General features: G+C 38.4%; 1 protein-coding gene across 3 annotated transcripts; it reads left to right on the forward strand.

The window, feature by feature from the left end:
* The first annotated feature begins 120 nt into the window (after positions 1-120).
* Positions 121-23,441, forward strand: dop1b (DOP1 leucine zipper like protein B). Of its 3 annotated transcripts, none has more exons than XM_056754835.1 (39): positions 121-588; positions 2,565-2,739; positions 3,874-4,055; positions 4,645-4,815; positions 5,531-5,720; positions 5,954-6,052; positions 6,142-6,265; positions 6,408-6,517; positions 6,682-6,793; positions 6,902-7,019; positions 8,410-8,529; positions 8,613-8,721; positions 8,885-9,094; positions 9,306-9,616; positions 10,067-10,470; positions 12,316-12,386; positions 13,049-13,246; positions 14,159-14,311; positions 14,386-14,486; positions 14,564-14,754; positions 14,854-16,498; positions 16,590-16,686; positions 17,214-17,384; positions 17,495-17,620; positions 17,901-18,035; positions 18,134-18,189; positions 18,418-18,522; positions 18,712-18,778; positions 18,928-19,081; positions 19,166-19,248; positions 19,899-20,008; positions 20,183-20,332; positions 20,433-20,494; positions 20,583-20,711; positions 20,801-20,937; positions 21,052-21,107; positions 21,211-21,348; positions 21,915-22,047; positions 22,157-23,441. In XM_056754835.1, exons 2-39 carry the CDS (start codon positions 2,599-2,601, stop codon positions 22,409-22,411), a joined length of 6,924 nt encoding a protein of 2,307 aa, XP_056610813.1. In that variant the 5' UTR covers positions 121-588; positions 2,565-2,598; the 3' UTR covers positions 22,412-23,441. The 3 variants fall into 3 exon arrangements, with proteins under 3 accessions (XP_056610813.1, XP_056610812.1, XP_056610811.1); XM_056754834.1 differs by having other exon boundaries at positions 122-718; positions 16,587-16,686; XM_056754833.1 differs by having other exon boundaries at positions 122-588; positions 16,587-16,686.
* Positions 23,442-25,324: the final 1,883 nt, after the last annotated feature.

Raw genomic sequence — 25,324 nt, forward strand, 5'->3', positions numbered from 1 at the left:
CAGTAAATTAACTCAAATTTATGTACCAGTGTTTCCGCTTTAGAAAGCAACTACGTTCGTCGTACGTAAATAGGCAAACGTTATACTAACTAGCAAGCGCACTGACCAGTTATGATTGTCCACCCATATCACTTTATTACTGCGAACTAAACATACAGCGATATCACATCGTTTATGGCATGATGTGACGTAAACTATAGCTCAACGTTTGTTAATCGCGCTTATCGGCACTAAGCTGGTTGTGGTCAGCCTAAAAAAATGTGACAGCTTGTTGCGAGATAATGTAAACACACGACATCCTGGAAGATGCCAAAGACCAGCGATGTCGCTTGACGGATCGTTTAGCTGCCATGTAAATATCATATTGTAGCCCAGTTCCGAAGCAGATACGTTTCTTTTAAATATCTAGTTTACTGGATTTGATTTACCTGAAGGGTGTGATACATGTTTATACATATGTGTCATGTAGCCGCACCCCTCGTATCTCCTCCGCATGGTTCATTCCGTCCGCCCATCAGGAAGTGTACACAAATGTGTTGGTGGATATGAGCGATTCAATTTTAGCTGGTTGCTGTTTTCAATATTCGCGTGAGTTATCTGTCTTGTCTTCTGTTCGCCACTTCCGGCCATTACATTGTTTGTTTACCTTGGACAGTCGTTATAGTTGTATTTTTGAACGAGATCTTGTGATCTGTTGGCTTCTGTTTTGCTGCAGTGGGTGAGTCATTCAGTTCTCACAGTAACACATCAAAAGGTGTATTGACGTAATAAAGCGTTATTGGGTAGATTCTTCCAGTCCATACTCACAGTATTTTTCGACCAGAAAGATAACTGTCTAAAGATGGTTGTGACGATGCAATTGTTACGAATTAATTTGAATTAAACAATTAAAATATGTATTTTATTTAATAATGTAAAAATTATTACACCCATTGACCATCCTGCACAATGTCACAATGAAATAGTATACAGCATAAAAAAATGTGTATTATCTATGAGGCTATGAGCAGTGATCAAAGCTCCAATCCTATATACTCACCATGAGATTTTAATACGAAATGATCATGCATAAAATGTGTTCAGTTCTCTGTGTAATGTGAAGTCAATAGATCCAACATGGATAGATCCGTTACATAAGAGGTGTCTCTGTTGTGTTGCTTGAGTAAAGCTTTTGTTCAAGCATCATGAAAGAAGGTCAGTAAAGATTTTAATCTCCCGTATAAAGAACTAGATGTTTATCAAATACACATCCATACGGTACATATGCAGTGTATTTCTTTCCCTTGCCCACAGTGCATTGTTTTCACAGTGGTTAGAGCACTCTTTATGACCAGATCAATAGACCAAAGGGGTTCTGTCCAACTGTGTACACTAAAAAAGTAGCATGAAGGGAGCTGGTTTCATATTTGCTTTGTTGAGTAGATGTTAGATCGCTCGCAGTTATAATGTCTTCTTGAAAAGATGTTTCACAATATGAGATGCTGAAAAAGTATTAAATGATAGTGTAAAATCTTTATACGGCCATGTGTATGTTTATACTTTCGTGTTTATATGTAGAAACTGCAAATTAAATAAGACTTCACCAACCACCAGTATCATTTTAAAGATTTTGTTGTGGCTTCTTTAATGTGCTGTAATTATAATGACCATAAACTGCTGATGATTTTAACAACATAATCTAGGATAATTGTGTTTGTGTGAGTGTGTGTTATATTGTCTCCATCTGGCACACAGCATCTCTTTGATGTGTGAATGAAATGCAGAACTGGAAATTAATTCTTAACATTTGGAAGCATATTGGTTAATTGAGATGCATAGATTCGTCAAAAAGTGGCCATGTGTTTGGGCTTTGCTTCTGTTAAATCCCTCAATCTCTAAATGTCCATTCGAGGCTCTTAGCAGTAGCATCAGAGTGAACAGATTTAAGTGTGTATGTGGGTGTGTGTTCTTAGGGTTTTTATCACTGTAGAGTAAGCAGATGTCACCGTGTCTAAGCAAAGACTATAATTTACCTTTCTTGTGTGTATATGTGTGTGAACAAATGACAGTGGAACAACTTGCTGTGTAATAATCTTGCTCAGGAGTTGTGGTGGGTTGTGTTTGTTTTCGAGCATAAAAAGAGTCAATCAATTCTTTACCGCTTTGGCCAATTCAATCAGATTTGCAAACCAGTTTGAAACTTGAAAGGTCTGTATTGACCACAGTCTTATTAAAACAACCTCATCACATGACTTTTCACATGAATTTGACTGTAGTTCCCCCTTCCATTCACGCAAAGCTTGAAGTGCTTTGTAATTCAATTTGTGTTTTACCTTTTCTCCATAAACAGCATTATTTAAGTTATGTGCGCATCTCAGTTTTTGTCAAATGATGTGCTTTTAAATAAGTCAAATACATGTTGCCGCTTTTTGAGAGCAATAGGAATTGTGATTCTTACCTTACTTCATTTTATTAAAAACAGATCAATGGGATTACCCTTTATTTTAAATTTTGTTTATTTAAACAACATATGTGTTCATGGTACAGATATTTGCCTGATCGGCCTATTTTGCCTCCTTCCACAGATGGATGCTGAGCATGCTGGGACATGACTGATACATGATGGATCCTGAGGAAGCTGACCTGCAGAATGACTACCGCTACCGTAGTTACGCAGCTGTCATTGAAAAGGCACTGCGAAACTTCGAATCATCTAGCGAGTGGGCCGATCTCATCTCATCACTAGGAAAACTCAACAAGGTACATGAAACCTAGAGAACACAAATCAACAACTTAAAGAACTTTAACTGTAAAGATTATTGACTGATTTGTGAACTGTTTGTTCCTTGGATACCAATGGATTACAAAGTTAATACTTCCCTTTGCATGTAGAAGAGGAAGTTTTGGTTAAATTTATGATCACATTTAAATTCCTGTTTTTAGGGGAAGTAAAAACATGTTAGATTGTCAGTTAAAGTGAATTTAAGGTGATTGGGAAAACATTAAGATTCTGCTTGACCTCAAACATGTCAGAGTTGATGTTCAAAGTGCAGCTGATATCAATAGGTTGTGCAGGACTTTAACACATCCCTCAAGATTATACATTCTTCATTCTGCAACCATGTTTCCACCAATATATGGTGATGTGAAAGAACTCTTGTGCCATTTAAGTGCCCCTTCTCGCTATATCTCTTGATACGGCAGGTGAGTTTCTTGTTTGTTCAGTGGGACTCTCCGGATGTATTGCCACTCATAAAACATTCACCTCCTGTATAGGTGTACCTGAGTGATACATGTCAGGCTTTGTGTAATTGTTTTGCATTTTACCCTTTTACCCCAACAGTAAGATGCAATCGGGAGTGTTCGTAACCAAAAATCTTTCCAAATCAATATTTTTCGAAATAAGGTCTATTTTATAACAACAGTTTCTGTGTTTCTCAAAGTTGGGAAACACTTTCTTTCAATGACACTTTGGTCTACTTGCCTGTTTTTAGAACAATAAAAAATATTTCACCTAGTGGCATAATCAATGGTATGTCTTGCAAAACATGTCTCACATGCTGTGCATAGTAAACAAAGCATTTTCTTTTCTTAGGTAATGTTGATCATTCGTTTGAAAACCTATTTAGCCTATGTGGTTGCTAAGGAGGGATGCAGTTTGTGCTGAAGACCGGGATCTTTGTATTAAAATGTTTTTTTGCGGTCTGTGTGATAGAGCTTGCTTACACTTTTAATACAATAAAAAAATTCTGAGGCATTTATACAATTTCTTATACAATTCCTTATACCATATTATTAATCCTTTATATACAATGACATTGGTTGGTCCACTTTTTCATTTTTACACTATCAATATCCACTGGCTGTCAGTCATCAAGTCCCTCTCTTTCTCAGGCTCTGCAGAGTAATCTGAAGTACTCGCTGTTACCAAGGCGATTGATCATAGGGAAGCGGCTGGCTCAGTGTTTGCATCCTGCCCTGCCCAGCGGCGTCCATCTCAAAGCACTGGAGACCTATGAGGTCATTTTTAAAATCATCGGTACAAAATGGCTGGCAAAGGATCTCTTTATTTACAGGTGATGTCATAACTTAATATGTGCATTCTTTGGCTGCAGTTGTTAGGTATTGTGTTGCCATGAGTGAATGTCAGAAAGAAATGTCAGGGCCATTTGCATCCATGCAATTTATTCAAAATGATTTCAAGTGCATTGAAGTTACACATTTCATCAGTATGTGTGACTTTAAATTGAAATCCGAGAACTTTGAGCTCCTAACACAGTTCTCTTGTGTTACATTGTGAATACTGTATATTACATTGTGATATATAAGTAAAATTGAATTGAATTGGGTTTTCTACCAACTAAGCTACATGAATACTAAATACCTATTTCTTTAAATTCTAATTGTGTTTTACAAAAAGAAAATAATGCTTATTTATAGGGCAAATCAAAGACTGACTTTTTGATGTCACTTAAAAGTATTTAAATTATTATTAAAACATATATGTTTAGGGCTTACTGTTATAATGCCTATGCATAAAGAATTCTTAATTAAAAATATATGTTTTGTATAAAACTTTGCCTTTCGATTCAGTTTTGGGGATCAAATTCTGAATTTTCCTAGTTGAGAATGTGTTTAATTGTCATGTGTGAACTCATATTTCAGTTCAGGACTGTTCCCATTGTTGGGTCATGCGGCAATGTCAGTGAAGCCCATTCTATTGAGGCTGTACGAGCGGTACTTCCTGCCTCTTCAGAGGGCGCTGTTACCCAGCCTGCAGGCCTTTATCATGGGTCTTCTGCCTGGACTGGAGGAAGGTGCAGAGGTCTATGACAGGTACAGTTTAATACCAACCATCAGAAACCTCAACCTTAGCCTCAATCAGTTTGTAATGTATTAAAGGGGCAGTTCACCCAAAAATGAAAATTCTATAATCATTTACGCACATTTGAGTTGTTCCAAATCTAAATGTATTTGTTCTGATGACACAGAGAATGATATTTGGAAGAATGCTTATAACCAGACAGATTTTGGCCCCCATTGACTACCATAGTAGGAAAAAATACATTGGAAGTCAAAAGTGCCCCAGAACTGTTTACAGTCCTACATTCATTCATGCTTTATTTCAGATCCTTAAGGCCATATATAAAAAGTACAAGAGAAAGAAAACGATTAATAAAAAAACATTTACATACAACAGACCCTATTTAAACAAATAAGCTTTCATTCCAATGTTTCCAAAAGCGGGATGAGTTCCTTGTCTCACTCAATGTAACATTATTTAACACCATGATCATTTAATTTTTTGAATTACTTATTCGACATATAAAATTGTACCTTTAACCCCTAACACAGCATGCAATGTAGGGATATTATTAGACACAAACAGTTGCACTTACATTCTTCAAAATGTCTTCTTTTGTGTCCAACAGAACAATTTTTATTATAATTATATTACACAGTTTAATATAGATTACATTTATTTTAATTTGCTAAGTAACATAAATTCCTGTTATTGCACTTACATTTCTCTCTTGTTTTCACATCTCAGGACAGATGCTTTGCTCTTGAAGTTGTCGGTGTTGGTGGGTCAGCCTGTGTTTTATGGGGCACTGTGGGGTTCAGTGCTCATATGTCCTCTTGTACGGCTCCCTGCCACCCTCTTCATCGTTGCACATTTTGATCACTCGCTCACAGGCAGAAAACAGAAGTACATGCTTGGGACTGATCACAACCTTGTAGTGAGTATACTGTATAAAAAAGAGATACTTAGTCGAAGTGGGCACCGCAAATAATTTGACATGAGCGAAAATTAGGCCTTCAGCAAATGAAGTACAGTCAAAACAAATTTTAAATTCCCAGAGGATGAAATAATGGAAAAAACAGAATTTTCTTTTATGCCTGCGGCCTTGTTTTTGTTAGTTTTTTCTGAGTTCTTAATGTAATTGAGTAAACTGAATTTGGCTCCATGCAGGTAAAATCCATTTGTCTCGCTCTACAAGACTCCAATGTTTTGGTCCAGAGAAACATGCTGGAAATTCTGCTTTACTTCTGCCCCTTTGCAACCTACCTGGTTAGTGAATACCTGATTTGAGGAGCCATTATTAACACATAAACCCGTCCTAGACTATGTGTGTAAACCTTTAATAATCCCTTTTGTAGGATCCTGTAGAGTGTGCCATTCCATTAAATGAAGATGAGATGATCAATGTGGTGTCAGCGGCCTCGCTCACTCTTCTCAGAAGAGACATGTCTCTGAATCGACGTCTGTATGCTTGGATACTCGGTACTGTTTTATATAAGAAATATACGATATAAAAGAAAACCACAGAAATATTGAAGTGCTGTTTTATTTAGTAAAATTGAGTAAATTCATACTTGTGAAGATGAGATAGCTTGTTAATATTTCTATATATGTTTGATATCAGGTTTAGACATTAAGGGAGGAATAGTGGCTGCGGACTCCAGTTGTTATAACACCGTTGAAGACTACACAGCATTTTATTTCAGCACACACTCCAGAAGATTACTGGTGAAGGTATAGAGGACATTATACACTTATACTGAAGTTACATTATATAACAGCTTGTTCAAATTTAATTGTCAATTTCCCGATAGACTAATATAATTTTCAATGTATGTTAGCAATACATACTTTACATGCCTATTTACTTTGAACTGTTGTTAATTTTGTCCTAATAGGCACTGGGGAATATTTTGAAACAGAAGGATATAGAGGCCAACCCAGACAATGTCATAGAGTATCTCAGACCATTTCGCATCATTATTAGCCTTCTGGACAAACCTGAAATAGGTAAAGAAATGCAAATACTAAATAAATAGGTTAATTGTACTAGATTTAGCAGTTGACCTTTTTTTTATTTAACTGTAATCCTTTCTGTAATTTAACTCGCATCAACAGGGCCCTTGGTGTTGTCTGATGTGTTGCTGGAGGTGGTCCGAGCTTTTTACAGCTACTGTAAAGCAATGCTGGGAGAGGACGCTCTAAACAGCAGCCTGAGCGGCAGCCAACTTAACAGGTCAGAAAATCAATACACATATTGTTAAAATAAACATGCTTTCCTTTATCTCTGGAAATGGAGTCTGGGTCTAGGGCCCCAAATTTAACAGTGACATGGCATTGAATGTAAATAAATATCCAAGATTGTTTTAAAGTCCCTGTGAAATAAAAAATGACAATTCCTTTCTTTCATGAAATATTGCATTATTTATTATAAATACGTAGCTTATCAGCGTGGATCGTCTCTTTTCATAAATCATGTGTCCTCAAAATCTTCAGTTAAAATCTGGAAAAGAACTTCCGCCCTCTAGTGACTATCTGCCTCACATGACATAAGTTAGACGGTTTGGGCGGAGCATACGTTAACTGCTCCTCTTTAACTGTTGGAAGGCTATCAATTCCATTTCAAATTGACCTATCGCTAAGCCCCTCCCCTAAAACGCAGATGACCCAAAGACATCTAAGTATCAGTTGCAGGGGGACCGGAACTCGGACCACTGTAGGTTTCAGCGTCATTGTAAAATCCGAAGCTCTCGTCGTTTTTATGGTTTATGCTCCAAAAACGGTAAAACGATGTCCCTGGGGTAATTGTAACCATGATTCCAAGTATCCTGAAAGGGTTGGGAATGGAAATTATTTTTATCCATTTGCTAAACCTTAACAAGACAACAAAATGAGGGCGGAGTAACCTGATTCAACAACACCTTTTCCGAAGAAAACAGTTTTCATTACTCTCATTATTACAACTTATTATTATCATGTGCTCAAGCAGAGCGTTACAGTCATCGTGTGCTTCAGCAAGGTGTCAATTGCTAAAAAAGGTAAAGTTAACGAGTCCATGCTAACATACAAACCATAAAGCTAACTTTACTCACGCGATTTCATTGTAGGATCATGAACAATATTGTAATTTGCAATCATGACGACCGGCTTCTCCCACTTGCATTGTGATCTGTAAACCCTTGCTTCCAAATTAGTCTGGTTATTTACCATTTTTATTGTCAAATCTTTTTTATATCTCTCCATGATATAGTTAAGTCCAACTAGAATGCTCCTCAACGAAAGAGTCTGCAAAATGTGTGAAAAAACTGTTGGGACAAGATTTTCACACTGACAGCGACATTAGTGAACTCTGTGTGTTTGTACGAGTTGCCGAAGTATCCAAGGGGGGCGGGGCTTAGCGATAGGTCAATTGCAAGGGCTGTTTTTATGCATCCAATCAATTCTTAGTGAAAAACGCAAACCACAGGCACTAGTTTTTTCATTCGAAATTCTGTTTTGCTGGTCAGAATACTGAAGTAAAAACGGTCGCAACTTCCGGTTCATGGGGACTTTAAAAAATGCAACATAAATGTTTAGTGTGGAATCAAATTAGTAAATGCACAAATGGTTGTTTATTGTCTCTGCAGTAAAATCAAGGAGAATAAAAACGCTTCAGAGATTATAAAGACTGTGAATATGTTTGTGAGTGTCATAAGCAGCAATTATCTCTGGGATTACATGACCAGGCACTTCCAAACCTGCCTCGGGTAAACATGCATGTTTAATAAACATTAATATTTGATGATAATTCCGATACAAGATACTGACTAGTGTTGCATCCGTCTCCTAGCTCACAGACTGATCCAGCAGAGAAACTTGACTCTAAAGAATGGAGCATCCCTCCTTCAATCACTGAGCTCTCGACCCTCATTATTTTCTTGTTGGATGTTATTCCTCTGGTATAGTGACTAATCTTTCCCCAACATGTAAATGTCCGAATTTGTTTCATTGGCAATGACCTCATTTAGATATAGGATGTCAATTTTGTCTAAATTTGTAATGTAATAAAAAAATAAGATGTGTACAGATTTGTGTGATTGTGCCATTTGGCTTTTTTATTAGGAGCTCTATGCAGAGATTCAAACTCAGAACCTGCCACAGATGCTGGGAAGCATGTTGCATTCGCTGCATGGTCACATGACATCCTTTAGCCTGCAGGAGCTCACGCAGGCCATGAGGGCATGTTACAAAGTGCTCAGTAAGATCCAGATGCCAGTGGCCTATATGGACATGGAGGCCGAATCACAGAGACTGGATGTTGAGCATACACAGGTATGTGCGCCATGTGGTCTATTGGAGTGTCGATGTCTCATTTAATGTATTAAAAATCAAATATATATTATATATATACGTAATGCTAGGAATTATACTGTCATGTTAGCCGTTAATACCTTATTTCTACAATATAGCCTACGTTGCATTGGATGTTACTTTTATTTGGGAAATATTGCTATAAAAGTTGATTATCAATGTACAATTGTAGATCTTGGTAACAGAAGATCATAAAAAGAAGGAGAGCAGCCAGGTAAAAGGTAACCATGAAGAGAACTCGGGTGAGGTTGATCTGAACGGACATGATGCACTGGATGTTGAGCCGCTTGAAGCACCATACCCTCCTTTGCGGTCTGAAGACAGTGGTTTAGGACTGAGCGCCTCTCCATCTGAACAACACCTTCTACCAGCCCGAACTGGATCAGATTGTCTTTCTGGGACAGAGGGTGTTTGGAGAAGAAGAGGGACAATAGAAAACATGTCCAAGTGTTTACAGAACATATTAGCATCTATGATCACAAGGTAAAGTATTAATTTGAACAGTTTCCGGTGTATTTTAAATGGCATATTATCGTGCTACTTACAGTATACTGTTCGCACTGTTTTACTTTGACTCAATAATAAATTCAACTGCCCACAAAATAAGATGAAAACACTATGTAACTTGTAAATGTTTGACACAAAAACTGAATGCCATTTTTATAATTTATCCCAGTGGTCTCAAAACTGATGCCTGTTTGTTGTAGTAATAAATATAATATAAATTTCATATGTAAAAAAAATATATATTAAATATCCTCAATTGTAATATTTCTGTAATATAAGATGAAATAAAAAAGCTGTTAACATTACATATAACATGAAATACAATAAAGTTTCCACATGGCATCACATGTATGTATGTGTATGTATATATATATATACTTTTTGTTTTACTCTTGCTCATTCAAACTCTCTCTATATATCTCTCAGCCACTTGCTGAATATAATTGATCCTGAGGAAAAGAAAAAACAGGAAGAAGCAAATCGGGTGGATCAGAATGGCAGTCCCCGTGGCAGTAAGCAGTCTCCACTGAAACGTAAAGGCAGCCGAGACCTGGGTCTCATCAAAGACAGACTTGCAGAGTTTTTCAACCCTAGTAAACTAAGAATCGCTGGCTTTCATGGGTCTTCTGGGGATGGGGGTAAAGACCACATATCTGCAGAGTTGGAATGGATGGGAAGCTTCCAGTCAAAGGGCAAAGGGGAGATATCAGAGTCGTGTCGGCAGGCCTTCGCTGTCATCTGCCAACTTCTTCTTGAATGCACAACATTTCCAGTCTATTTCACAGAGGAGGAGAGCAAAGACCTGAACACAACCATGTTCAACAAGACAGGTACATTAAAGAAATGTTCTCCACCGCTATGTTTTATTCAGTCTGGCATTGCCAGAGTTGCTTACATGTCCATATGTTTTTATAAACTGAGTTTTATCTTTCTATCACTCGTTTGGTTTCTTACCATGGGACGAGTCTGGAGTGACCGATTGAGGAAGCACCAATGACACCATGTCTGCCAGTCATGGCAGACCAATTGCAGCAGCGGTGGGGGGGTCCCTCCGCCCTGCATATAAGCCGCCACTGCCTGGCGTTTCGTAATTCTTGCTCTCTTCCCCGTGGAAGATTTTTTAAACATGTCCTTGCAGATTTGGGAATTTATTGCTCAACCGATCACAGGCGAAGTTGCAAGGTAGAGTCCCAAATGCAATATAGTTCTTTGTTTGTTGAGAGACGACGACGACGTGCTGTCCACCATTCTCGAAGATGAGGACAATGAAGACGCCATTCTTCCCCCGATTTAGTCCTGTCCGCTGAGCACACAGGATGAGAGCTCAACCTCCCTTATTCAATTAGACTGTGATCTTATCGAAGTTTGTTGGAGGGCCATGTCGAGATTGTCCATCGACTGACCAACCCAGCAAGCGGGAAAAGGGGCTCAAAGGGGTTTCATAAAACAGGAAAAGACTTCCGTCAAGTCTTTCACCAGCGTGGTAGTTTATTCCAGACATCCTAGCCAGTGTGGCTGAAATGAAGTTCTGGGATGGACCTATTTCCAATTGAGTTCCTATCAAGGGCTTCTCGAGGCTGGACGTTCAGGATATGGAGGATTTAGGAATGGCGGATCCTCCCACGGTTGAAACATCGATGGTAAACCATTTGCACCCCAGCCGCCAGGCGGTTTTCTCTTCAGTGGCTTCAGTGGATCTCCGGGTCGCATATTTTCACATAAATATTTTTCCTGTGCACAGGAAATATCTGAGATTTGCTTATCAGGGCACAGCATACGTATACACGAAAGGTTAGGTTCGAACCTAAGGAATGGTATCAGGCCAGTGCGGTTCAGGCTGTGGAGCTGCTGCCGTTTCATACGCCACCATTTTCATCCTCAGAAGAGGAGCGGTTGCATTGTTTATGCCCAGTTCGTGCTTCTTTGCAAGCTCAACCAATAATTCATCTCGTGGGCTGATGCTTATAAATGAAGACCTATCTCCCGGCGGCGTGTTTCCCACTGCATGGTAGAGACTATTGTGTTATAGATCCCCCAGTCAGACTAAGAACCCATTCCACCAAAGCCATGCAATATCTTGGGCACTGTTTAAAGGAATCTTGATACAAGAAATTTGTGCGGGAGCCAGCTTCTGCACACACGATTTTTCGTTTCTATAAATTGGATGGGACTGAACCCTCTCGCTCACTCGGTCCTAGGGATGAGAGATCGGGATGTACAATGATTACTGCGCCGTTCTTTATGAAGAGCAGACACCCTCAGAGGTCGGCTTGCACTTAATTAGATCCGCGATCCTCATTCACTCATATTTTTTTTACCAATGCTTTGTCAGCATATCGTCAATACGGGAGTTGTTGAGATACCGAACAAGTGTTAGAAAGAGAACATTATGTTACTAACGTAATCCTGGTTCTCTGATAACATGATATGAGGTATCTCACAACTTTGCCCTCCTTGCCTATTTCGCACGTAGAAGAGAAATGCGTAGAAATACGAAACACCAGGCAGATATGCAGGGAGGCGGGACTCCCGGCACCGCTGCCATGACTGGCAGACGTGGTCTCATCGGTGCTTCTGCAATCGGTCATGCCAAAGATGGTACCATAGTGGAATACCTCACTTCATGTTATCAGAGAACTAGGGTTGCGTAAGTAAACAAAAGTTTTTCTCCTCAGGGAGTGACAGCAGCCTTCCTGAGTGGCTGAGGTTCTTGATGACTCTGTGTTGTCTGACGAAAGACTACCAGGTATAACACCACAAGACCTTCAATGATGAGTTAAATGATAGAAGAAGAATAAAATTATCACAACACCCTTGTGACTTAGCGTTTTATCAGTCAATCAATAAGAGCTTGAAAATAATGGAACGCAGTGGTCGTCTTGCCCATATTCTCCTAAAAGATTATACTGGTAGGAAATATTGCAATGCGGTATTAACCTGATGACCAAAGCACATCTACAAAAACATTTTAAGCAGGTTATGTAAAGACTGCAGGAAATGATCCTGGACAAATACAGCAGTATTGATCGGGAAAAATTGTTTGTGCAGCATGTTTACTTATTGTCTTTTCCCTGCAGACACTTTCAATTTTCACTCTTAATGGCTTTAAAATATTTTAGACTAAAACTTTCCCACACTCTTTAATGTTCTGATGAACGGGTCGTCCTGCCCCAAATACACACAAGATGTCGACAGCTCAACCAAACAGAGCGATGTTTTTAATATCGTTTTGTTAGTTTTTATTATGTTTACAGTGTTCAGAAAAGTCAACACTTGAATATCCTATTCTAGTTTAATCTGTAAATAAGCCATAGTCGTTTTTTTACAATTAAAATATACATTTCAACAACTGTCATTTAGATCTATTTTGTTAAATTTGATGTTTTTTTGTCTTTTGTGTATCTACAGGTGCAACATGTTGCGATCTCCTCTCTGCTTGAGCTGATCAATCACTCGCAGTCTTTAGCTCTTGTCATTCAGGATAAGAACCAGCGTTATAAGAACTCTGATGCTAACCCGCTCAGTGGACAGCTTCAAATGGTCACCCTGCCTCCCATCTACCCTTCTGTTCTCAAAACTTTGGAGAACTCCACAGACTTTTACCTGGTAAATATACAAATTGTCATGTTTCTGCTGTACCAGCTTTGCTCATACCTTGTCATTTGTGAATGGAAATAATATGAAATGGGTGGTGTAATTCATGGAACAAATCATTAGTATTTATGCTTCAGCAAATAGAAAACGTGAACAGGCTTGAAAATACTTATTTAAATAGTTTGGAAAACACTGTTTAAGAGGACACCGGTAAAAAAATGAATGGAAGAAATAATAGAATTCAATGTGGCTGCTGTAGGAGGAAGCCTAATTTTTGGTCCAATCTAATGGCTTTGTGGTTTTGAATAACATGAGGAGAAAATGCTTTATTTAAAAATAAAAAAATGAAAACCTGCATATGAATTATTATTTTCTTCTATGTAAGAGGACATATCACTGCTGCCCTTCTGAAACCTTTTATCTCCCTATTTATTAATGAATCTTTTTTGCCAAAAATCATGTTAGTCACTGAATTTTGCAAATATCTAACCAATAAAAAATATAAAAATGTGCTTGTCAACTTGACAACACCGTATGCAATCATTTAAAAATGTTTCATATCCTGAAAAACTGTGAATTTGGACATACAAGGTATCAGAAGGACACAGACGATATATTAAAATGAATGGGATAAATATAACAATTTAAAAGCTCCTCCTCTTTTAAATGATCCAATAGGTGGGCGGATATTTGATTCTCTAGATTCTAGAAGTAATGAATGATGTTTTAAAAATTGTTGATTCATTTTGAGACTGAATGCTTATATCTTCTTAATTTGAATTTTGTAAATGTTTAGCATCACACTAGTTAATAGATATTCTTAAACCCATTACTAAGATATTCATACTAAAAGGCAAAAACTTCAATTTTGAATTCATGGGGACTTGAAGGCACTGTGGTTATTCGTACTTGTCTCTATCACAGCGTGTGTCTCAAGTGCTTTGGGCTCAGTTGGACATTGAACGCAGAGAACATCATGTATCTTGTGTGGAGCTCTTCTATCGGCTTCACTGCTTGGCTCCATCTGCAACCATTTGTGAGGACATCATCTGTCTGGGTTTATACAGCAGAGACAAGGTACTGCATTTCTTTCATTGAATACAATAAAACTGTAACATAACTCTTGATGTAATTGTGGATGATTGTGTTAGGTTGTGTATCTGGAGGCCCTCCACAGGTTCTCGGTTCTGTGGCACCTGACACGAGAGATCCTGACTAATCGCAACACTTCTCTCAAACGCTCCTTTGACAGGTCATACAAAATGTTCCACATTTCCCATGCATATTGAATTAATTTGCCATATCAACTTATTCTCTCTTTGTTTTCAGGTCTTTGTTTGTGGTACTAGATAGTTTAAACAATCAGGATGGTAGTGTTAGTGCTGCTGCCCAGAACTGGTTGGTGCGGGCTCTCTCGCTGAGTGATGTGGTCCGCATTCTGGAACCAGTTCTGCTCTTATTGTTGGATCCAAAAACGCAACGATCACCGATACAGAGCATAAAACAAAATCTCCCTGTTGGTAAGTAATCATAAACATGTTGATTTTTTGAGTTTTACTTGCACAGTTATGTAGATATTTAAATTCATGTGGTCTGATTTTATTTTTCATGTGATTTAGGTCATTTTAAGCCACTGAGTTACAGAGACAGATCCACTATAAAAAGTTCTTTAGAGGAACAGCAGGACACATTTGCCAGTGGATTCACTGTAGTAGACCGTGAGGCATTGTGGAAGGAGCTGGAACGAGATCCAGAGCTACTGAGAACGCCCTCGGATTCCCCAGGAATGTCCCAAAGTGAGAGTGAAGAAACAGAGGAAGAGGATGAAGAAAGACCGGAAGAAGTAGAAGAGGATAGTGAACACACAGAATCGGCAGACACTAGCGGTGCTCAGAACTCAACGGAAAACTCCAGCTCAAGCTCCGCCCCTTACATTCAGCAGCGTGATGATGGTGGCATAGAGGAGGCTGGGGTCAATGGGCTGAAGCGAGTAGACTCGGAACGCACTCAGGTTTCTGATTCACTTTCAAGTGATGAAGACGACGGACAGTTGGAGGCCATGGCCAAATCTCGGCAGCTGAAGCGACAGCGAGAGAAACGAGAGGCGGTGAATTCACTATTCCGTCATGTCTTGCTTTATAAGCAGCAGTATGAGAGCAGCCGGATTCTTTATGCCTTCACTATTTTAGAGACTATACTTCGGACAAGTGCCGGGCCATTTGTAGAGGCTCTCTCTAATACTTCTCTGGATTGCAGCTCCACTGCCCATCTCAACCTCATCCAAAACCTTCTGCAAAGGCACCGGCAGGCTGAAGAAGGTGGAAGCTTCTATGGACAATTGCAGATCTCAACCCCACCAACTGCAGCCACTCCTGATCCTGCATCTTCTCCTCTCTATTCACCATCTTCCCCGTCTTCGCCACCAACTCTTCTACTTGAGCTGCTCACCTGCCTCTGTCTGCGGTACCTCCGCTCTCACTATCCGTCCTATGCTAATGTTCCCAACCCACAACTCCAGGCAAATCGGGAGGTGCAGGTGAAAAGCGTAGAGGTGCTAACTGAGTTGATGATTCAATTGGTCAGGGTGGCCCAGCAGGCTCAGATCGGAGACGCAAAGTGCTGTGCTAATCTGGAGGCGGTGCGTAACCTTCTTTGGAACTACAAGGTGCAGCAGTATGTTCTCCTTACCCTTTCGGCCTCCATGTATGTTTGCCAGCGGGGTGAGCGGTCTGACCAAAACACGGTGCTCGAGGAAGACCTCGACGGGGAGCTTTCTGAAGAGAATCTGATTAACCTTGGCAGAGATGGGACCTGGGCTGAACATCCGCTCCAGATCGCCCTGTTGAAACTTCTCAAGGTTCTTATTGTGTTGGAGCACCATGTGTGTCCTCCACACACCAAGGCACACGATTCACACAAAGATCATGATTCTAACCAACAGCGGCGGGCAGAACCTCCTTCCTCAGCCTTGGCTCGAGAGTGGCAAACAGCTGTTATGTTCCAGCAGTCCATCAAAGCAGTACGTTACGTTGCCAGTCAACCTATCACAGCTCAAGGCATGTTCGTGTCAGCAGCAGCCCGGGCTTTGCACCCACAGTACGGATGCGCCATGCACCCAGCCTGGGTAACTCTACTTTGTGAAGTGTTGCCATATTTAGGACGATCGCTGGCCATCATTGTATCGCCTATCATTGCCCAGATTTGCAAGAACCTGGAAGAGCTTGTTAAACAACATGAGCATGATGGAATCAAGTCTTCACATAAGTAAATATTGTGTGCATGTTTTAGAGTGTTTAAATATGCATTGAAATTTTTGTTGTTTTCTTCAAATTGTGTTGTTTTCTTGGTGTAGCAGCATCTTGAAAAGGGAGAATATCGCACCTGACTATCCTTTGACTCTGCTGGAAGGACTTACCACTATTACACACTACTGCCTTTTGGACCACAAGAAGGTGAGTGTTCAAGCACCTGCTTAAAGGTCCCATGTATAAAATTTAGCGGCATCTAGCGGTGAAGTTGCAAATAGCAACCAATGGCTCAGGGCTTACCACTCCCTTTCGAAGCACTATGGTGGCTGACACAGGACTAAGATGTTGTCATGTTTTCACTTCTTTGCCGAAGGAAATAACGTATTTTCAAAACACACTCTGTAGAACAGTTAGTCCGTTTAGGGCTACTGTAAAAACAACGTGGCGAATTCCAGATAAGGGGTATATAGAAGTAGCTTATTCTAAGGTAATAAAAACATAGCGCTTCAATATATAAGATTCGGATCTCAATTAATGACGTAGACATTTGCTTGGGGTAACAATGTTCTCCTGCACCCTATTTACTGATCCACTTACATACTATTGCAATCATATTTTATCTCGCTTTGGTCATCCTGTGAGTCAGGTTAACCACTGAATATGTTTGGTCAATCATGAAGCTTTAAAACACTAGTGACTTAAGCTGTAATGTGATTTTTTTTATGCTCCAGGCAATTGTAAGCTGTGATGCTCCGGACATGCGAAACGCTAGCAATGCCATTTTGGATGAGTTTCCACACATGATCAGCAGCATGGCTTTACTTTGGGGCGTGGCCAAGGGCTGTGACTCCACCCATGGAAGCAGAGTGTCTCCCACCTCTGTGTACTTTAAGGGCACAAAGGTAAAGCTGATATTGAAAGTAAATAAAGTCAAATGTTTACAGGTAATTTAGTCTGCATAGAAAATTGATCATGCTGTTAATGTCTTGCTGGATATGTTTTTGTTTTGTAGATCTTGAGGCAGAAGGTTCTAGAGTTCTTGATGCCATTGACTCAACAGTTCGGGATGCAGGTCATGGCCTCTGTTGCTGCTGTGTGGAGTAACAGGAGGAGCCGCAAAAGATGCTCCAGGAAAAAGGTGAACAAAATGAAAAAGTATAAAGCAAATCACAAAAGAAGATATTCTGAAGAACGTTTGCAACCAAACAAATGACCAATTGACTTCCAATGTGTGGACACAAAACCACTGAGACAGAATATCTCAGAATATCTTCTTTTGTGTTCAACAGAGGAAAGAATCCAATACAGGTTTTAAATGACATGAGGGTGAATGAGGACAGCATATTTATTTTTAGGTGAACTATCCCATCAACTGTTGTTCTGAAGGTGCCATTCTGTGTTTCTGTATGCATGCATAGATTTTGCCTGATGCTAGTGATTCACAACTGACAGTGGTAGACCTGGTGAAGGCACTAAACACGCTCCGTACAGACACGATTCTACAGCTCATCAGAGAGGTGGTGAAGAAACCCCATCAGATCAAAGGAGACCAGGTACTGCCTGCATGACACAAGCTTGAATATGCATACTGTACATGTTCAACCGTAGAACCATATCATGTATTAATATCCACTCTCTTTCTCACTAACAGAAGACTACTTTAGTTGACATTCCAATGCTACAGTTCAGCTATGTCTACATTCAAAGGTAAGAGTTTAAACTGACATCATCCTCTCTTTTTAGTTGGCCTAATCTTATTAGTAATCATGTGATGTCTTTTACCATCAAAGTTAATAAAATGCCCATTAAGGTCAAGTGAACTGTGGCAATCCATGTCAAACCAATGGCTACAGTTAATGTTCAATGGTGTTTAATGGAAACACAAACTTTTTTAGTGAAACGTCCTTGATGGGAACTTGTTTTTGTTTTTTGCAGTCTTCCACCTCAGGCGCTTCAGGAGAACATCAACTCTCTCCTCTGTCTGCTCAGAGAATCTATCCAGCTCAACCTTGCCCCACCTGGACACTTCTTGCTCCTTGGGTGAATAAATATTTATTTTGCTGCCTTTGGAAAACCATTACTTACTGCAATTGCTCATGTGTGCATCTCCAAAAGAAGCTATTACTTCTCTGCATTGTGTTATGTAGAGCCCTTTACTATTACATGGTACTATTGAAGGGTTAAAGGTCTTTTGAAGCACTGTACTGACTGTTTGCTTTACTGTTGCAGCATGCTTAATGACTGTGTAAATAGACTTCCCAATATGGATAACAAGAGGGATACTAAAGAACTGCAGGTAAGACCAGTAAAACGTAAATGCATTATGTAAACGGTTCCTATTATTCATTTTCTAATGTGTTTAAAGTACCAGAAAGAATTCTAAAAAGTGGATCCAATATATCAAATAGTCAATGTTTGTTTACACTGTAATTGTATTCTCTACAGGAAGTGAGCCAGCGTATACTGGAGGCAGTGGGAGCTGTGGCCGGCTCGTCTCTTGAGCAGACCAGCTGGCTGAGTCGTAACCTGGAAGTGAAAGCTCAACCTCAAGTCTGTCTACAAGGAGAAGATGATGATCATGAAGCCAATGATTCTGATGGTAAAACTACAAAGAAGTTCAATCAATCAACTGTACTAATGTGTTTATAGTGTTTTGATTTTGATGCTGTTTTCTTCATCTCAGAGTGTGCAGGTCAGGGCAGCACTATGGTGTCGTCTTCGGCGCCATCTGTATTCAGTGTACAAGCTTTGGCTCTGCTGGCTGAAGTAAGAAACATAAACACATGTTCTCCAGATTATACAGAGTGCAAAATGTAAAGAGTTGTTACAGTACGGAGGGTGGATTAAGTAGATGTTGAAAAGATGAAGAAAAAAAATACAAAATATTGTAATGTATATAATCATTATATAATAATTTGCATGAGGAAAATTAACTTTGTATTGAATTTGAATGATGATTTTGTTACATTATTACAATCATAAGAATTTTGGGTGGAAATGTGTATAATTATCAAATTCAGTTGTCACAATGCAACCAAAAATTTTACACAATCTAACAGGAATTCTTAACTATTTTATAAGGTGGCTAATTCATATGAATTTGTACGATCTTATGCATACATTTTACTTTTATTTGCTTTCACGCCAGTAATGGTTAGATTTAGGGATGGGGCTTCAGTATTGCTTTGTTCTAATAATTGTATGTTTTTCCACCATTCACAATGTAAGAATTTATGCGAATTAGCCACCAAGTTACGAATTCCAGTGAGATCTGGTTGAAAAAATCTTAGTTAAAATTATAAACTGATACTAATGAATACATTTATAAGTCATCAATCTTATAGACATACACTCAACAGATTAACCATGTGTGTTCATGTTTTTTGTTGTGTGTGTGTGTGTGTGTGTGTGTGTAGGTTCTGGCTCCTCTTTTGGACATGGTCTATCGCAGTGATGAGAAAGAGAAAGCTGTGCCTCTTATTTCTCGTCTCATGTATTATGTTTTTCCCTATCTAAAAAATCACAGGTAACTATTACAAAAGGCACTTAACTTGAACTTGTTTTATGGTTTAAACAGTTTTTAAAGTTTTAATCAAAAGATTTGTTCTATTTGTAAGCATGAGGATAAAGTGAGTAGGTTTTAATTTATAACTCTTAGTACTTCTTTATAAATCTCTTTCTCACCCTGTTTACTTCTCAGTGCGTATAACATGCCTAGTTTCTGTGCGGGTGCTCAGTTGTTGAGCAGTCTGAGTGGATACGCTTACACTAAACGGGCGTGGAAGAAAGAAGTGCTTGAGCTCTTTATGGACCCAATGTTTTTCACGATGGACTCTTCATGTACCTGCCAGTAAGATGGACTTTTAAGCTCTTTTTTATTTATTTGGCTAATATGTCAGTCTATAACTAGTATGATGCTTAAAGCACTAAACTTTGCTGTTGTGCTTTAGTTGGAGATCCATCATAGACCATCTGCTAACTCATGAGAAAGCAATGTTTAAAGACTTGATGAGTGAGTATATGTAGCCTACATCTTTGTGTATTTGCATGATTGTTTTTTATGTAATCAGCGTTTAGTTGTGTTGGTTTGTGTATTACAGATATGCAGAGCAGTTCTTTGAAGCTATTCAACAGCGCCGAGCAGAAGCCAATGTTACTGAAACGTCAGGCTTTTGCCATGTTCAGTGGAGAGAATGACCAGTATCACTTCTATTTGCCTCTTATACAAGGTACTACTCAGTCTGTACGTGTAAAACAAATATGCACGTACAAATATATTGCAGCTTAGATTTATCTATGTTATATATGTCTGTTTTAGAGCGTCTAACAGAGAACCTGCGTGTGGGACAGACCCCAGCAGTGTCGGCTCAGATGTTCCTCATGTTCCGTGTTCTTCTGTTGAGGATCTCACCACAACATCTCACCTCACTCTGGCCAATCATGGTGACTGAGCTGGTGAGGACTATGTTTCATTTGTTTTTTAACAGTTACCATTTCTGTGATGTTGTTAGAGATGAGCAGTTTAAATAATTATGAATAATCGATGTTGCCGTTTGTCTTTTATTTTAGATACGTATTTTTAATCGCCTAGAGAAGACCCTGCTGGATGATAAAGAGGTTTCCAAGTAAGTCAAACTGATTTTCCATTTGCATTCTACCACCTAAATCTTTTTGTTGGGTAATACAATTCTCACTCTCTTGCTCTTTATCTTTTCTCTTCTTTTAAAGGAGTAAATTACGGGGCGGCCATGACAAGAATGGTTTTCTGGGCTTCCCGCAGGCAGAGTTGGACATGTACCTGTCAGCCTGCAAATTCCTGGACACAGCGGTGTCCTTCCCACCTGAGCAGATGCCGCTGTTTCAAATGTAAGATGAAGCTATGAACTATGTGTACTTTATACATGTTTGTCGGTGAGAAATAGCAAGGAATAGTTTCACTTGTTCATTATTTGTGAATTCTTGACAAATGTTACATTCTTTAATTACAAATATGAAGATGTAGGGACTTCACCTGGAAAATTAAAATTCACAATTTACCGTACCCACCCTCGTGTCATTCTGAGCTCATGTTGTTTATATAATATAGTTTAAGTTTACTGCCAAGCACCAAATCTCATTGTTTTACAGAAGAAAAAAAACATGAAAGACATCAGGATGAGTAAATAATGGTAGAATTTTTGGGTGAATTTTTCCTTTCAGTGCGTACTTTTCAAGGAGTTTTTTAAAAGTTTCTAATAATAATATATATCCTCACAGATATCTCCTTATTGGGTGTTTAGTTGTTATGCCTCTAAATAGACTGTCGTGGTTGCCCTAACATTGGCAGCTGTCAGTAATAGATCATTAGGTTCTTTTGAACTCATGCTTAAAATAACCTATGATCTGCTCCGTAGCCTAATATTTACTGTTCCGATCTGGTAATGTATATGTAGGTATCGCTGGGCTTTTATTCCTGAAGTAGACGTGGAGCATTTTGATGGTCCTGAAAACACTCTTTTGGAAGAAGAACAAGAGTGTAAACCTCATGTCGTCAAAATACTGGATGGAATCAACCGACGTTACAGGGTAAGATCTTTACACACCGTGTTCACAAAACAGTCAGTGTTCTAGAAATCATGAATTTTATTAAATGGTTTACTTTGAGTTATGACAAAACCATGTTTTCTTTTCTCAGGAGCTGAATGGAACAGTAGGAGAGTCGGGCACAGACCGTGTGGAGTTCCCTCTGCTGACTCTGCGATCTCTTTCTTCAATCGTGGATCTTGTGCCGTTCTTCAATACCCTCTGCTGCTCATTTACCAGCTCTTCCAGCCTCTCCGCGCCCCTCCCACGCTATACCGCAGACTACCCACCTCCCAGCAGCCACAGAGTCATGAAACGCCTGGAGCAAATCATAGAAGGAGAGTTCCTAGACGGAATGGACATTTAGATGATCCACACATCTTTGGAAATATTTTTCTTAGATTCTGTATTATTTTAGTAATGTTATTGGTCTCACACAAAGGTCAAGTGCAATGGGATTTCATTGTAGTGCAATAGAAATGTATATGAGGTCCTGCAAAAATATAAAGTTGATGACAGAGGGGAATGTATTATCTCTGTATCATGAAGTTTTTTCAAACACTCTTGGCATTCTTTTACTGTTTATTATTACGGTTTATTTATCATTACTGAATAAGACAAACTCAAAATGAGCGGCCCATGTTTCAACAACAGCATGATTGTTGTTTTGTCTATGAATCTTTCCATTTGTATAGGCTGTCAGTCACGGAGTCACACATAGGGGTGATTTTGGAAAATGCTGACATGAATGTTTGTTTATGCACCAATAACTGTTGATGGGTCTTTTACTCTGCTGTATTTTCCTGCTTTAAATGTAGTAATGTAATAATATATCTTATTGAGTATTGAAGTTTAATACTTTTTATGTAAGTATTGAATGTATTATTTAACTCTTACAGTATGTATATTTCGGGACTTAAGGGAATGTTTTTGATCCATGTTTGTGTTCTTTATCATTCATCAGTTGTCAGATCTATAAGAAGTTTTAATGCTGTGATTCTACCATCCTATTGACAATGAAATTACGTGTTAATCGCTCATATGCTACTCTGGCGATTTTGTCCAGTTTAAATTCCGAAGCCAGTAGAATTAAAGTGCCTGAAAATAAAGAATGTCGTAGATCCACTAAAATTAAACAACTTTCCTCGTGCTAATCTATGTACTATTGTGCTGAATATTCCATATACTGTACATGTATGTCCCATTAAACAGTAATATTATTTTAAATCAGATTAAATAAGTGTTCTTGGAACCCTTAAACACCGCACAAACATGTTCCCAGTCCAGTAGCTGTGTTTATTGACGTATTCATTCATTGGAATGTTGTAGTTTTATTTTTTTAAGTGAATTATTTAATGTAAAAGTACTGTTCAACTCAATAAAATAACTTCATTCACTCTTGGGCCTGTTTTAACTTTACAATAAAATTGTTTCTATTAACAATTAATATGTTAATGCTTTAGCTAACATCAATTAACAATAAACAAAACAGCTTTTATTATTCTTAGTATTCATTTCAGTAAGCATTTAAAAAAACAGTACTTTTGTTAATACAACCTCATTGTAATCTGTTAACAATGTTTGGTTTGCTTATTTGTGAAACCATTCATTAAAAAAACGACACTCTTTCACAACAAGAAAAGATATTTGATAAGTCCCAGCGCCCTCTGCTGATGCATCAGAGGGATTTATGACTTTATTTACACTGGTTAATTATTTACTTTTTGTCCAAACGTCATAAATGATGCTAGCTATAAGCATCATGAACGAATCATTACTTATACTAATAATTGTAGTGATGAACAATAGTCTAAGACTAAGAAATAGCAAAAATATCAATATTATCTTATATAGCTATTTTATGTCTGATCACTCTGGACCTTCTCAGTCAGCGTCATGAGGTATTCACTATGATGTTTTTCCTACAATATGAAAGTACTTACTGCTTTCCATCATTTACTGTAGTCTGTCCAAGTCCGGTAAACTTTTGACTGGTGGTGTAGACTATATGAATGACATTTTTGTTATGCTTGATATTATTCACATTATGATTAAATATAAGCTCTTATCCATATAGAAGGTTTATTTTATATGACTTGATATTGAACTAAACTCCAATTGATTTTTCATTTTAAGGAAAATAACATTTAAACATCTTAAAACTTTTGACATGAATTATTATGTATGGTTAAATAATAAATGAACATAACTTATCCCCAGCCTTAAGGTGCTTTCCTCTTTTAGTCAGGTGACTGAACCATACTCTTTCTACTCTTTACATTGTCAGAGACCAACACATCAGCCTGAGGTCTCCTCTGCAAAATACAAAAAAGCTTTTGAGTAGTACTCAGTTGTTTGTCTCACAGGGTTGTTGGGGTCAAGCCCTATTCATGCAGACATTGTTAAACTGAGGCTTGTGTTATTCATGTTGATTGTATATGTAGCATTCATAGTCGCTGTAGACTGACAGGGAGAATTTAGTTAAAAAACTTTCTTTGTCTAACGCAACTGGTTGTTATAATGGATATATTTCATATATAACAGAATTTCAAATCAGACACAGGTTTTGATTTACTATTGTGTAAAAATACTGCATGAGTTCTGTGCACATAATAAAATACCTGAATGGCCTACTAAATTTGTCAAATTGCGAAGTAGGCCTACAGCAAGAGCATTCTTGAAAAATACTAGATTCTACAGTGTAACATGCTCGACTTGACCTTTGATTTTCAATGAATGATCCTAAAGTATCAATAGCCACTATTATTTATTAACTCAGTTTGATCATGAGAAAAAGTAGTTAAACTGCATAAAAGCCATATTTATATTGAGAAATAGGCCTAATATATTTTTTTAAACTCACTATTAGCATATCCTACATTCACTCAATAGGCAGTATACAGTGTATAGCACAACATCAGTCCATATTAATACAGACATTTGAAACAACACTATTCTGTATTTACACAGAGCTGTTGCCCAAACTTATGGGTCAGGGGACAAAATCCAGTGCAGTGTTTTTTAAGTCAACCAGTTTCAATAATAATGTTAGATTTTTTAAAGTGCAACGATTTGATCAATATAAAGATTTTAGGCTTAGGTTTGTGGTTGTTTTTTTTTTTTTGCTGATTCATTAGCTTTCAAGCATCCAGACAGTCTTAAAACCACAAATCATGTCATGTACAACCGGTTCGAGCACTTCTTCCTTTTCATCGCAGTAGGCTACAATTGAAGTGTGCAATAAGTATGTTCAGGGTGTCTGTTATCTCAAAATCAGGTG

This window comes from Triplophysa dalaica, chromosome 8, assembly GCF_015846415.1.
Source record: "Triplophysa dalaica isolate WHDGS20190420 chromosome 8, ASM1584641v1, whole genome shotgun sequence".
NCBI classification, from domain to species: domain Eukaryota; kingdom Metazoa; phylum Chordata; class Actinopteri; order Cypriniformes; family Nemacheilidae; genus Triplophysa; species Triplophysa dalaica.

What these genes read in the sequence shown, in the direction of transcription:
- dop1b (XM_056754834.1), top strand. Translation starts at nt 2,599, where the DNA reads ATGATGGATCCTGAGGAAGCTGACCTGCAGAATGACTACCGCTACCGT. An exon ending in GGTGCAGAGGTCTATGACAG is followed by an intron (nt 4,816 to 5,530) that starts GTACAGTTTAAT and finishes TTCACATCTCAG; the next exon opens with GACAGATGCTTTGCTCTTGA. An exon ending in GTCTGACGAAAGACTACCAG is followed by an intron (nt 12,387 to 13,048) that starts GTATAACACCAC and finishes GTGTATCTACAG; the next exon opens with GTGCAACATGTTGCGATCTC.